At 47.0% G+C, this 13,594-nt stretch overlaps 1 protein-coding gene across 1 annotated transcript in view; it reads right to left on the reverse strand.

Moving 5' to 3' along the window:
* MAN1C1 (mannosidase alpha class 1C member 1) overlaps nt 1–13,594 on the reverse strand; it is a 149,203-nt gene that overhangs the window by 85,241 nt on the left and 50,368 nt on the right. The window contains exon 2 of the mRNA XM_052658300.1: nt 1,946–2,042. Coding sequence (XP_052514260.1) covers nt 1,946–2,042 — 97 coding nt within the window. The remainder of the gene's footprint in view (nt 1–1,945; nt 2,043–13,594) is intronic.

The raw sequence follows: 13,594 nt of genomic DNA on the forward strand, positions 1-13,594 counted from the left end.
TATTTAATAAAAATATTCTTTTTTCTTTTTGGCCATACCACATGGCATGCAGGATGTCTTAGTTGCCTGACCAGAGATCAAACCTGTGCCCCCTGCCACGGCAGAGTCTTAACTGCTGGACCACCAGAGAAGTCTCCCTGTTAAAAATATTCTTTATGAAAAACTTTACATGAGTTAAGGAAACACATGAGGTAGCATTAAGTTAAAAAAAGAAGGAACATAATATTATATCGGGAAGAGGGAAGAGAATACTGAAGAAAAGACTGAAAGGAAAGAAGCCACAGCATGTTAAAAAGCAGAGACATTACTTTGCTGACAAAGGTCCGTTTAGTCAAAGCTATGGTTTTTCCAGGAGTCATGAATGGATGTGAGAGTTGGACCATAAAGAAGGCTGAGTGCCAAAGAATTGATGCTTTTGAACTGCGGTGTTGGAGAAGACTCTTGAGAGTCCCTTGGACTACAAGGAGATCAAACCAGTCAATCCTAAAGGAATTCAATCCTGAATATTCATTGGAAGGACTTATGCTGAAGGTGAAGCTCCAATACTTTGGCCACCTGATGTGAAGAGCTGACTCATTAGAAAAGACCCTGATGCTGGGAAAGACTGAAGGCAGGAGGAGAAGGGGATGACAGAGGATGAGGTGGTTGGATGGCATCACTGACTTGATGGACATCAGTTTGTGCAAGCTCTGGGAGCTGGTGATGGACAGGGAGGCCTGGCGTGCTGCAGTCCATGGGGTCACAAAGAGTCGGACACGACTGAGCAACTGAACAACAACAAAGCCAGGATGTCCACAGAGGCTGCAGCTATGTGGCAGAATGAGTTATTTTTTGCCAGCGTTACACTTTTCATACTTTCTCTTATCCCCTACATACCTATCATAATTAGGGGAAAAAAGCAAGATTCACCCAAATCACACCCTCCTACTCAAGGGACGTGAACTGTCTGAACAGCCTGAAGGGTCAGGATGCTGCCTGGCGTAGATCCTGCTTGAGTCTCTTCTCACATAACACAAATACGCATGGGAGGCTTTTCTTTGTAAACCTGCTTCTGGAATTTTTCTGGAGAATTTCATCTGACTTAGGTCTTTGGTTCTCGGTGTCAGGAGTCTGTGCTTCTGAGGAGTGGGAAATACAGGTGAGGAGTCTCTGTCTCCAGCCCTGCTCTGCCCAAATAGCTCCTGTCTCTCAGGGAAGAAGGAAACCCGGTGCCTCCAGTATCTTCTCACGTGAAAGGCCTGCAGATAAGGGAGCTGGCAGTTTGTCCAGGAATTACATTTGGAACCTGAAGCCGTGCCGGCAATGAGGCACTCTGCAGACTCTCCAGCTGAGAGGGGCTTTCGAGGCTCTGGGTGAGGAGGATCTTGTGGCAGCAAAGGGCAGAGAGGTCGGGCAGTGAGGCTGCAGGTCAAAGTCAAGCTGCCAACACGCAGCAGCACCCGTAGGGCTCCCTAATGTGACTGTGTGTTCACCAAGCCAGCCGGCGACAGACATGCCCCCAAGACCCCCAAAGCAGTGTGCGTGCCCAGTTTATCAGAGGCATGTCTGGTTTCTCTAGGCAAACATCCCAGATCATTTTACAGCCCCTTGAAGGAGCGGATTTAAACCCCATCCTGTGTCCTTCAGTTCTGCCTGCCTTCTCTATGGAAACACGTGTCTATCACTCACTGTCCCCACTCACATTTCCAAGTCTGTCTGCTCTGAAAATTAACAACAGGTGCATAGAAAGAAGAGTGTGAGGTGAGGGAGAAGCATGTGGGTTTCCCTCAAACCTAGAAGGCTCAGCAACCTAGACAACCCCAAAGGGAACTCACACTTAGGAGCCTCCAGGTCTAGAGAAAGAGGGACACCACTCAGGAGGCAAAAAAAGCCAACAATAAAACTGTCCCCGAGCAGGGCTACTGCTCGGCCCCCGGGGGCAGGGGTTCTCCCGAGGTCAGCTCACCGAACATGTTGCCCTCGTAGCCATCTCTCGTGAGGGGCCGGAGCTCGTTTTTCCCCATCGCGTAGCGCTTGTAGCTCTGCCAGGCGAACCGCATCATCTGTAAGAAGAGCAGAAGCAGAGGCTGAGCGTGGAGAGTCGCGGCGGCACGGGCTGGCCGCACGGCCTCGCCTCCTGCAGCGGGATCTGAAACCACACGGCGAAAACAATCTTCCACACTGAGGAAGACAACTTCCTCTCACCGCCATTTTCATAGTCACACCTGGAAGACCATTCTCCTCAGACCACCCCACGCATCCTGCGTCTACCCACAGACTCCGCAGAGATGACACAAACGATACTAAGTACCTTCTGGCCAACCGGATGTGAGTGCCACCATGGAAAGACACCTCCTCCGTGAAGCCTTCTTGGACTTAAAGTGACCCTTTGAAGGGAAGGAAATGAAACTCCCAGGGGGATGTCTGTTAGAATCTAATAGAACCATCCCCTGTGGGAGGAATTAACTCCCGTTTTGTAGATAAGGAGACAGGTCAAGACAGGAGGTAACCTGCCTGGGGTTACCCAGTGAGTCAGTGAGAATGCCAGGACCTGAGCGCATGCCCTCCGGCCTGAAGTCTTAAGTCTGTTCCCTGAAGTCACTGCAGGAGTCTCCTTGAACTCCTCCAACACTTGGCTTGGCTGTCCCAGGCCTCCGAGCACCCCAGCGGGTCACTGTTAGTTTTCGCTTCACTGGCTCTGGACCATGAACTCTTGAAAGCCATTACACTATACTTTGTTTGCCTCAGTTTCCCCAAAGCACCCTGCACAGGTCTTGGCAACGAGTGTCTGTCAGCTCTGTCTCCCAGTGCGTGCGTAAGTTCTTACTGTGCTAAGTCACTTCAGTCATGACCGACTCTCTGCGACCCTGTGAACTGTAGCCCGCCAGGCTCCTCTGCCCATGGGATTTTCCAGGCAAGAATGCTGGAGTGGGTTGCCATGCCTTCCTCCAGGAGATCTTCCTGACCCAGGGCTCCAATCTGCATCTCCTACATCTCCTGCATTGGCAGGCGGGTTCTTCACCATGAACACCATCGTTAGGTGACTTATGTCAGCCCCTTGGGAGCATCACAGAAGCAACCTTGTCCCCTAACTGAGCTTAGCACTGGAGGCTGGAGGGACGCAAGGTGACAGTCTGTCCCCAGCCCTGCTATCCCACCCCTCCCCGGGTCTGCCTTTCGCTTTTGACGGCAGGCTGAAGGAGGGGGACAGCTGAGCAGGGCTCTGGGGTGACCACAGGGTTGAGGAAGGGGCCAGGCCGGGCAGTGGAGGCACTCCTGAGGGACAGGGAGGTGGGAGGCAGCCTGGGCTAGTGGAAGAACTCAGGCTTCCGGGCCAGGGAGGCCTGGCTTCTAATTCTCTCTCTGCCACTATCTCTTTGATTTTGGCAAGCGACTGAAAGTCTCTAAGCCTCAGCTGCCTCATCTCTGAGATGGGAATAACAAGGCCTGCTCTGCCACAATCCTGAAAGGTTTAAATGAAAGCAAGTAGCTGGAAATGCCCAGTTTTCGACCTGACACAGCAAGTGATCAATAAACACAAGTCCTCCTTCCTGCTCAGCCTGTAAAATACCAATTGGCTTCTCCAAGCCTTATCCATCCACCCCTCCTCGCATCCACCTTATTAGTTCTCAGACTTGGACTGCATCCGCGTCACCTGGGGAGCTTGTTAAAACAGGCTGTTGGGCCCCATCCTTGAGTTTCTGATCCAGCAGGTCTCGGGTGGGACCTGAGGTTTTTGGCTAAGAGACTCCCCCCAGTCCATGGGTCACACCTGAGAACCACTGGTCTACTGTGTGTGTTTATGTCTACTTCTCAGCTCACTTCCAGACACTGTCTGGCACCCTTCTGCTTTTTCCCTTCGGTCTCCCGGCCCACCTTCCAGCTTCAGCTCTGTCTTTCTGGACAATGCTCCCTGCACTCTCCATGCTCTGCCACTCCTGGTGCCAAGCCATGTCTTCCAGGCACACCTAGACAGTAGCTACCGCCATGCTCACCACTGGGGCCCAAACACACAGACCCCAGAGGGCAGGCCTGCCAGGGCTATGACCTGCGCTCTCCATGAAATCACGATACTAGCATAATCTAGTATTATCTCTCCACTTCAGGGATGCTGAAACTGAGGCTCCGAGATGGAAGGTGGGCAGGGAGGCACAGTCAGCAGGACTGGTGGTGTGCAGCCCTGTCAACTCCCAGGCCGGCAAATCCCACCTCCGGGCTTGGCCTGCTCTGTGGCTTCCCCTGAGACACACATGTGAATGTCATGGTAACACATGCCAAGCACTTGGCACCGGCTCTGGGTCCTGGTTCCATTCCTCTGTTATTTTCTACTTATCTTGAATTGGCAATAAGGGAAACTAATTGCTGGGTAAGAGCGCTTAAGGGAGACCAGCCTCCTCCCTCAGGCTCTCTTATTCTGGGGGGAGGCCCTCAATTAAGTCGTGGGGGAGGTGGCTGGGTAGGGGAGCAGCAGGAGGCTGTTCCAACATAGATGGCAGTAGCAGGAGCGAGGCGAGGACCAAGCTCCGCCCCAAGCCCCGCCTACTTGCGCAGGAGTAATTAAGAGGACCATAGGTATCCACGTGTTCTCAAAGGAGCTGTCACTGCAGGGACGTGGGGATGTTTGGATCATGGCCCGTTCTCACAGTCCTCCCCATCAACGGAGGGGAAGGAAGACACACACAATCCCTGCGTCACTGGGACAGGATTCGGAAGGCAATCAGAGCTGCTCGGTCACACACGTGTGCCGAAGGACACACAGACCCTTGAAAGCTCAGCCTAGTGTCTGCACCTTGGGTCACCAGCCCAGGCGCTGGACGAGCAGGGGTGACGGGAAAGCTCACAGCCAGGCAGTCTTTACTTCTCTTCTGCACCCACCCTAACCTACCAGGTGGCCTGTCCTGTGCTTGCCGCAGTTTGGGGTGCAGTCATTATGCGATTGCTCCCCAGTCCCCTTCCTCCACTTCCAACTGCTCATCTTTCAAGTCTCAGTGGAAATTTGAAAGGGGATGTGTCTTCTGAGTAACAGAAGCGCTCAGGAGAAGGCGAGTGTCTCAAGGGGGGCTTCTGGGTACACGCTGCGCTTTGTCGCTCAGTCATGTCCGATTCTTTGCGACCACATGGACTGCAGCCCGTGCAGGCTCCTCTGTCCGTGGGGATTCTCCAGGCAAGAATACTGGAGTGGGTTGCCATGCCCTCCTCCAGGGGATCTTCCCAACCCAGGGATCGAACCTAGGTCTCCCACACTGCAGGTGGATTCTTTACCATATGAGCGACCAGGGAAGCCCCAAGGAGCTTCACAGGCACCCAAATGTCCTGATGGACAAGTAGGATTGTGAGGACACCAGAGGATAACTCTGGAACTGGTGCTGTGTGCCCTGGGCAACCCCTGGGCTTGGCTTTAGAGATGGACGGTCCCTGGCTGCCAGTTTAGGCAGTTCTAAGGCCTGAAAGGTGACCTGGCCACCTCTTGCCCTGTGCAAACTCCTTAATAAAAGGCTAAGTAATCTCTCTTTGAACACTGTGAGTAATGGGGTGCTCACCATCTTACCAGGCAGCTCATTCAACTGCGGAATTTCACAAAGTTCTTAATCAATCCAAATCTGCTTTTCCCTGCAGGCCATGTGGAAGACAGCTCATACGCTCCCACCACAGATCTTCATGCAGGAGCAGCCAACTCTCAAGCCACTGTAGGCTGCCTACTGGCCACGGAACAGACCAGCTCCTTCAACAGTTCCCCTGATGGCAGAGCTCTGAATCCCCTGAAACTGCAGGAACAGATCATAACATTCTTCCAGGGTGCCCAGACTTTATCACCCATTTGTAAAGGTTGGTTTTTGGTAACAAACAGAAACCAAAGTGCAAACTCTCCCTGGTCCAGATCTGGACCAGACTTTGTGAGTGTGGATTTGCCATTTGTCTATAATAACTGCATGTCGTTGGACTCTGCATACCATTCCATGCTGTCAGGATCTTTCTGGAACCAGATCTTATCATTCAATGTGCGTGTGTCTGCCTGTTTTGGGTATTTTGCCTGCTTTGATGGCTCTGCCATCTGCATCTCCCCCAAGTTTTGGACAGAAATATTCAATGGCTGGGCTGAACAGAGAATCAGGGGAACAGCAGCAGGGGCCCTTCACCTGACTCCAGCCTTGCTCTCTGAGTGTCATCTGTCAACACAGGAGGAATCTGCCAGACAATCAGTCCAAGCTCCATGTCTCCATTTTGTGTACAAAGATATTGTAAAGGACAGGACCGAAACACAAAAAACACTCTGTCCCAGTACAGAGAAAATAGAGGGTTTTTTTTTTTTCTTTTAAAGAGAAATCAGGAGTTAGACTGGTATGATCTGCTCTTAGAGAACCCATTTTGGCCCCTATGGGTCCTCCTTTTTTGGTTCTAAATGCTTGCAACTCACCAACTTAAAAACCTATCAGTTCCACTAGGATGGCTGTAATCAACAAGATGGACAATAACAAGTGTTGGCCAGGCTGTGAACAAATTGGAACCCTCATCAATTGCTGGTGGAAATGAAAATGGCTGCAATTGCTTTGGAAAACAGTTTAGCATAAAAAGGTAAACACAGAGTATCATGTGACCTTGCGGTTGCCCTCCTGGCTGCAGACCTGCAGGGAGCAGAGTTGACACAGCAGGCCTGAGACTTCTATCCCTAGAAAGGCCCTGCTTGCACATCTGGCCCTTGGCTGGTGTCTGGGAACTTGAGTTCAGTGAGTGTTCTCACCATTCTCTGATGGGGAAGGGTGGTTTACTGCACCCAGGCGGCACAGACAATGTGGTGTATGCTGAACACCCGCTTTCCTTCTGGGAGTCTGGAATTTTGGTGCATGTTAGGTGGGGTGTTCTTCCATGACCAGCCCCTAATAAAACTTCGGGCATTAAGTCTCTAATGAGCTTCCCTGGTGAACAGCGTCTCACACCAGTCGTCCCAATTCAGTGCTGGACAAATGAAGTGTGTTCTGTTTGGCTCCACCCAGAGAGCACGCTTGCAAGCTGGGCCTGGTTTCCTTCTGGGCTTCCCGCATGCATGTTTCCTCTTTGCCGATTTTGCTTTGTGTCCTTTCAGTGCAGTAAATCAGCCAGGGGTGGGACTATGTGCCAGGTCCTCGGAGCCATCCTGGTGAATCACTGCAAGTAGCCATGGTATTGGGAACCCTGACACATACCCTAGAAAATTAAAGACGTACGTCCACACAGAAAGTTGTACACGAAAGTGCATAGCACCACTATCTGTAATAGCTCCGAAGTGCAAACAACCCAAATGTCCATTGACTGATGAACGAATCAACAAAATATGCTGTTGTTTAGTCACTCAGTTGTGTCTGACTCTTGGCGACCCATGGACTGCAGCATGCCAGGCTTCCCTGCCCATCACCAATTCCCGGAGCTTGCTCAAACTCACGTCCATCGAGTCGGTGATGCCATCCAACCATCTCATCCTCTGTCGTCCCCTTATCCTCCTGCCTTCAATCTTGCCCAGGAACAGGGTCTTTTCTAATGAGTCAGTTCTTCACATCAGGTGGCCAGTACTGGAGTTTCAGCTTCAGCATCAGTCCTTCCAATGAATACTCAGGACTGATTTCCTTTAGGACTGACTGGTTTGATCTCCTTGCAGTCCAATGGACTCTCAAGAGTCTTCTCCAACAACACAGTTCAAAAGCATCAATTCTTTGGCACCAGCCTTCATTATGGTCCAACTCTCACATCCATACATGACCACTGGAAAAACCATAGCCTTGACTAGATAGACCTTTGTCAGCAAAGTAATGTCTTTGCTTTTCAATATGCTGTCTAGGTTGGTCATAGCTTTTCTTCCAAGGAGCAAGTATCTTTTAATTTCATGGCTGCAGTCACCATCTGCAGTGATTTTGGAGCCCAGAAAAATAAAGTCTGCCACTGTTTCCATTGTTTCTTCATCTATTTGCCATGAACTGATGGGACTGGATGCCATGATCTTAGTTTTTTGAATGCTGAGTTTTAAGTCAGCTTTTTCACTCTCCTCTTTCACCTTCATCAAGAGGCTCTTTGACTGATGAATGAATCCACAAAATATGTAAATAGATATTATGCAATGGAATATTATTTGGCCATAAAAAGGGATGCAGTGCTGATGCCTGCTCCAGCATGGATGAACCTTGGAAACACTGTATTGAGTGGAAAAAGCCAGATACAAAAGGCTGCACAGATTTTATTTATATGAAATATCCAGGATAGGCAAGTTCATGCCAACAGAAAGTAGACTAATGGTTAGATGGACTGGGGAAAAGGGCATGGAGAATGATTAGTAATGGGGATGGGGTCTTTCGGGGGTGATGAAATGTTTTAAAATTGATTGTGATAATGACTGTACAACTCTGGGAATACTCTAAAATCCACTGGATTTTACACTTTAAAATGGTGGATTTTATTATGTATAAATTATAACTCAGTAAAGCTGTTATTAATATATAACTTTTAAAACTATTAATGTGGACAAACAGATATCACATGCCATTTAATATGCCATTTCAGTGGTAATCTTGCCCAAAATGCAAACCTGATCTGAATCATGAGGAAAGATCAGACAAACTCAAATTGAGGGACAACTTACAACATAAAGGGCTGCCTGGTGGTGTAGTGGTAAAGAATCTGTCTGCCAAGCAAGAGATGCAGGTTCGATTCCTGGATTGAGAAGACACCCTGGAGGAGGAAATGACAATCCATTCCAGCATTCTTGCTTGGGAAATCCCACTGACAGAAGGAGCCTGGCAGGCTACAGTCCATGGGGTTGTAAGAGTTGGACATGACTTAGTGACTAAACCGCCACCACCACTACAACATAAATGGCCTTTACTCTTCAAAAACATCAAGGTCACGAAGAAAAGACAAGACTGAGGAATTGTTCCAGCTAAAGGAGACTAAAGTGACGTGAACTGAATGCAGTGCATGATCTTGGATGTGATCCTGGAGCAGAAATAACAGCTACTATTATTATTACCATCGTCACTACTATAAAAGACAATTGTCAAGATAATTGACAAAATGTGAATGATACAATCAGACAGTACTGTATCAATGCTAATTTTCTGGTTTTACTGTGGTATGGAGAAAAGTAGAGTGAACCTTTTGGAGATACACAGTTAAGTATTTAGGAGTAAGAGGCATTATGCTTGCAACTTATTCCCAAATAGTTCTGAAACCTTCATGCGCGCGCACCTGTATGTGTGTGTATGTGTGTGTGTGTGTGGAGAGAGAGTACACACAAAGTGAGCAGGGTAAAACACTAACATTATGCTGAAGCTGAAGCTCCAATACTTTGGTCACCTGATGCGAAGAACTGACTCATTGGAAAAGACCCTGATGCTGGGAAAGATTGAAGGCAGGAGGAGAAGCGGACGACAGAGGATGAGATGGTTGATGACATCACTGACTCGATGGACAAGAGTGTGAGCAAGCTCCAGGAGTTGGTGATGGACAGGGAAGCCTGGGGTGCTGCATTCCATGGGGTCTCAAAGAGTTGGACACGACTGAGAGACTAAATTGAACTGAACTGAACTCAGAGGAATCTGGGTGAAGGATAAATATGAATCTTTGTAGTATTTTTTGCAACTTTTCTAAAAGTCTGAAATTTTTTCCAATAACTTTATTTTTTATCTTTTGGCCACACTGTGTGGCATGCAGGATCTTAGTTCCCTGACCAGGGATCAAACCCATGCTCCCTGCAACGGAAACATAGTCTTAACCACTGGACCACCAGGGAGGTTCCTGATGTTCTTTCTGAAAAATATTGGGGAACTTTGCAGGATGTTGATGTCATTTTCAAAGAATAGCAAGGAGAAATAAGAAAGCCTTCCTCAGTGATCAATGCAAAGAAATAGAGGAAAACAATAGAATGGGGAAGACTAGAGATCTCTTCAAGAAAATTAGAGATACCAAGGGAATATTTCATGCAAAGATGGGCTCAATAAAGGACAAAAATGGTATGGACCTAACAGAAGCAGAAGATATTAAGAAGAGGTGGCAAGAATACACAGAAGAACTGTACAAAAAGGATCTTCACGACCCGGATAATCACGATGGTGTGGTCACTCACCTAGAGCCAGACATCCTGGAATGTGAAGTCAAGTGGGCCTTAGAAAGCATCACTACAAACAAAGCTAGTGGAGGTGATGGAATTCCAGTTGAGCTATTTCAAATCCTGAAAGATGCTGCTGTGAAAGTGCTGCACTCAGTATGACAGCAAATTTGGAAAACTCAGCAGTGGCCACAGGACTGGAAAAGGTCAGTTTTCATTCCAATCCCAAAGAAAGGCAATGCCAAAGAATGCTCAAACTACCGCACAACTGCACTCATCTCACACGCTAGTAAAGTAATGCTTAAAATTCTCCAAGCCAGGCTTCAGCAATATGTGAACCATGAATTTCCAGATGTTCAAGCTGGTTTTAGAAAAGGCAGAGGAACCAGAGATCAAATTGCCAACGTCTGTTGGATCATCGACAAACCAAGAGAGTTCCAGAAAAACACCTATTTCTGCTTTATTGACTACGCCAAAGCCTTTGACTGTGTGGATCACAATAAACTGTGGAAAATTCTGAAAGAGATTCCTCTTGAGAAACAAGTATGCAGGTCAGGAAGCAACAGTTAGCACTGGACATGGAACAACAGACTGGTTCCAAATAGGAAAAGGAGTGCGTCAAGGCTGTATGTTGTCACCCTGCTTATTTAACTTATATGCAGAGTACATCATGAGAAATACTGGGCTGGAGGAAGCACAAGCTGGAATCAAGATTGTCGGGAGAAATATCAATAACCCCAGACATGCAGATGACACTACCTTTGTGGCAGAAAGTGAAGAAGAACTAAAAAGCTTCTTGATGAAAGTGAAAGAGGAGAGTGAAAAAGTTAGCTTAAAGCTCAACATTCAGAAAACTAAGATCATGGCGTCTGGTCTCATCACTTCATGGCAGATAGATGGGGAAACAGTGGAAACAGTGGCTGACTTTATTTTTCTGGGCTCCAAAATCACTGCAGATGGTGATTGCAGCCATGAAATTAAAAGACGCTTACTCCTTGGAAGGAAAGTTATGACCAACCTAGACAGTATATTGAAAAGCAGAGACATTACTTTGTCAATAAAGGTCTGTCTAGTCAAGGCTATGGTTTATCCAGTGGTCATGTATGGATGTGAGAGTTGGGACTATAAAGAAAGCTGAGCACTGAAGAATTGATGCTTTTGAACTGTGGTGTTGGAGAAGACTCTTGAGAATCCCTTGGACTGCAAGGAGATCCAACCAGTCCATCCTAAAGGAGATCAGTCCTGAGTGTTCATTGGAAGGACTGATGTTGAAGCTGAGACTCCAATACTTTGGCCACCTGATGCAAAGTGCTGACTCATTTGAAAAGATCCTGATTTTGGGAAAGATTGAGGGCAGGAGGAGAAGGGGACGACAGAGGATGAGATGGTTGGATGACATCACTGACTTGATGGACATGGGTTTGGGTAGACTCCGGGAGTTGGTGATGGACAGGGAGGCCTGGCACACAGCGGTTCACGGGGTCACAAAGAGTTGGACACGACTGAGCAACTGAACTGAACTGAACTGATGTCATTTTCACCCAAATATATACATTACAGAATTCTGTTTTCCTCCACTTCTATAAATTATGATAAAATGTTGTTGCCAGTATCCTGTGGCTCCTCTTACCCCTCGGTTCCTCAAAAGCCCTGCTGGGCTTTCACATCCCCTTGACCAAGCCTGGCCCATCCATGCTGGTCAGAAGATGAAGCAAATGAGGAACCCATAATTTTGGTTTCTCTTTTTATCATTATCTTACTATATTCAAACGAGATGCCCATCCTTACTCTATTCTTCCTGCTCCAAAGCTAAACTAAAATGCACCTTTTGTGGTGCAAAGCATTTTCCTAAAAGTTCCAGGTCAGCTTTGGCTCAGCAACCCCATGCCCTTTTCTCACATCTCTGGGTCACTCCTTTCACTTGAGCTCAGTTCTGTGCCCCGTACTTCCTTCTTCCACCTATATCCTTTCCAATAGTTTAAAACACAAGGTTGATCTAGCTATCTATCTAACTACCTATGTACCTACCTACCTATCTTTTCATGAAACTAAGCTATGCAAGCTCATTGCAGAAAAGTAGAGAGAAAGAAAACAATCACTCATCACTTAAACATTATAACCACTATTCCAATTGGGTGGTCTTTCTTTTCACTCTTTTTCATTCATCTTTGCTTTTTCCCATGATGGTGACATAAACATCTTCCATTTTATTACAAAACCTTTGTAAACATCATTTTAGCTAGCTATATAATAGTCTGGTGAGTAGGTTCAGCATCAGTTACTTAACCTTCCTCCCATACAATTGGACATGGCAGTGTTTTCTACTTTGGGGCTATTGTAAATAACACCTTCATGGACATCTTTGTACATACTCCTTTCTCTATATTTCAGGTAAATTCCTTAGGACAGAGCCTCTAAGAAATTACCAGGAAAAAATAAAAACTTATTAATAAGCACATTCTCTTTTAAAGATTAAACCCAGACAGCTTGTTTTACCCACCACTAGGCAAAACTTCATGAACAGGAACGTGAAAGTCACTCAGTTGTGTCCAACTCTTTGCAACCCCATGGACTGTTATACAGTCCATGGAATTCTCCAGGCCAGAATACTGGACTAGGTAGCCTTTCCCTTCTCTAGGGGATCTTCCCAACCCAGAGATCTAACTGAGGTCTCCTGCATTGCAGGAGGATTCTTTATCAGCCGAGCCACAAGGGACACCCAAGAATACTGGAGTGGGTAGTCTATCCCTTCTCCTGAAGATCTTCCTGACCCAGGAATTGAACCGGGGTCTCCTGCATTGCAGGCAGATTCTTTACCAACTGAGCTCTCAGGGAAGCCCTCGTGAATAGGAAAGTATACAACAATTTTGTGAAGACATAAAGTATTTTGTGAATACATAAACTATTTGCTTGGGAAGATAAAGCTAACAGTGCTCATGACCATTGCTCATATTTGTTCAGCTCTTTGCACACTTCCTTAATTTGATTGGACAGTTCAGTGGGCTTGACAGGTATTGTTCCCAGTTAAAAATAATCATGCGAGGGATGATGTAAAGTATGAAACAAGTGTTAAAAATCATGTTTCCAAGGAAGGAGAGGGTGAGATGAATGGAGAGAGTAGCATATACACTACCATATGTAAAATAGAGAGCCAATGGAAGTTTGCTGTGTGACACGGGGAACCCAAACTGGGACTGTAACAACCTGAAGGGGTGTAAAAGGATGGGCGGTGGGAGGGAGGTTTCAAGAGGGAGGGGACACATATACACCTAGGGCTAATTCATGTTGATGAATGGCAGCAAAGAAACCAATATTGTCAAGCAAGCATCCCTCAATTAAAAATAAATTTAAAAAAACTGTGTTTCCTGGGTATTCCCTAGAGGTCCAGTGGTTAAGGACTCTGCTTCCACTGCAGTGGGCCTGGGTTTGATCCCTGATTGGGGAACTAAGATCCCACAAGCCAAACAGCCAAAAAAAATTATGCTTCTAAATATTTAGTGATATAAACTAAATATCACTATATAGAGAGAGACACACAAAGATGCT

The sequence above is a fragment of the Budorcas taxicolor genome, chromosome 2 (genome assembly GCF_023091745.1).
Source record: "Budorcas taxicolor isolate Tak-1 chromosome 2, Takin1.1, whole genome shotgun sequence".
Taxonomy (NCBI): domain Eukaryota; kingdom Metazoa; phylum Chordata; class Mammalia; order Artiodactyla; family Bovidae; genus Budorcas; species Budorcas taxicolor.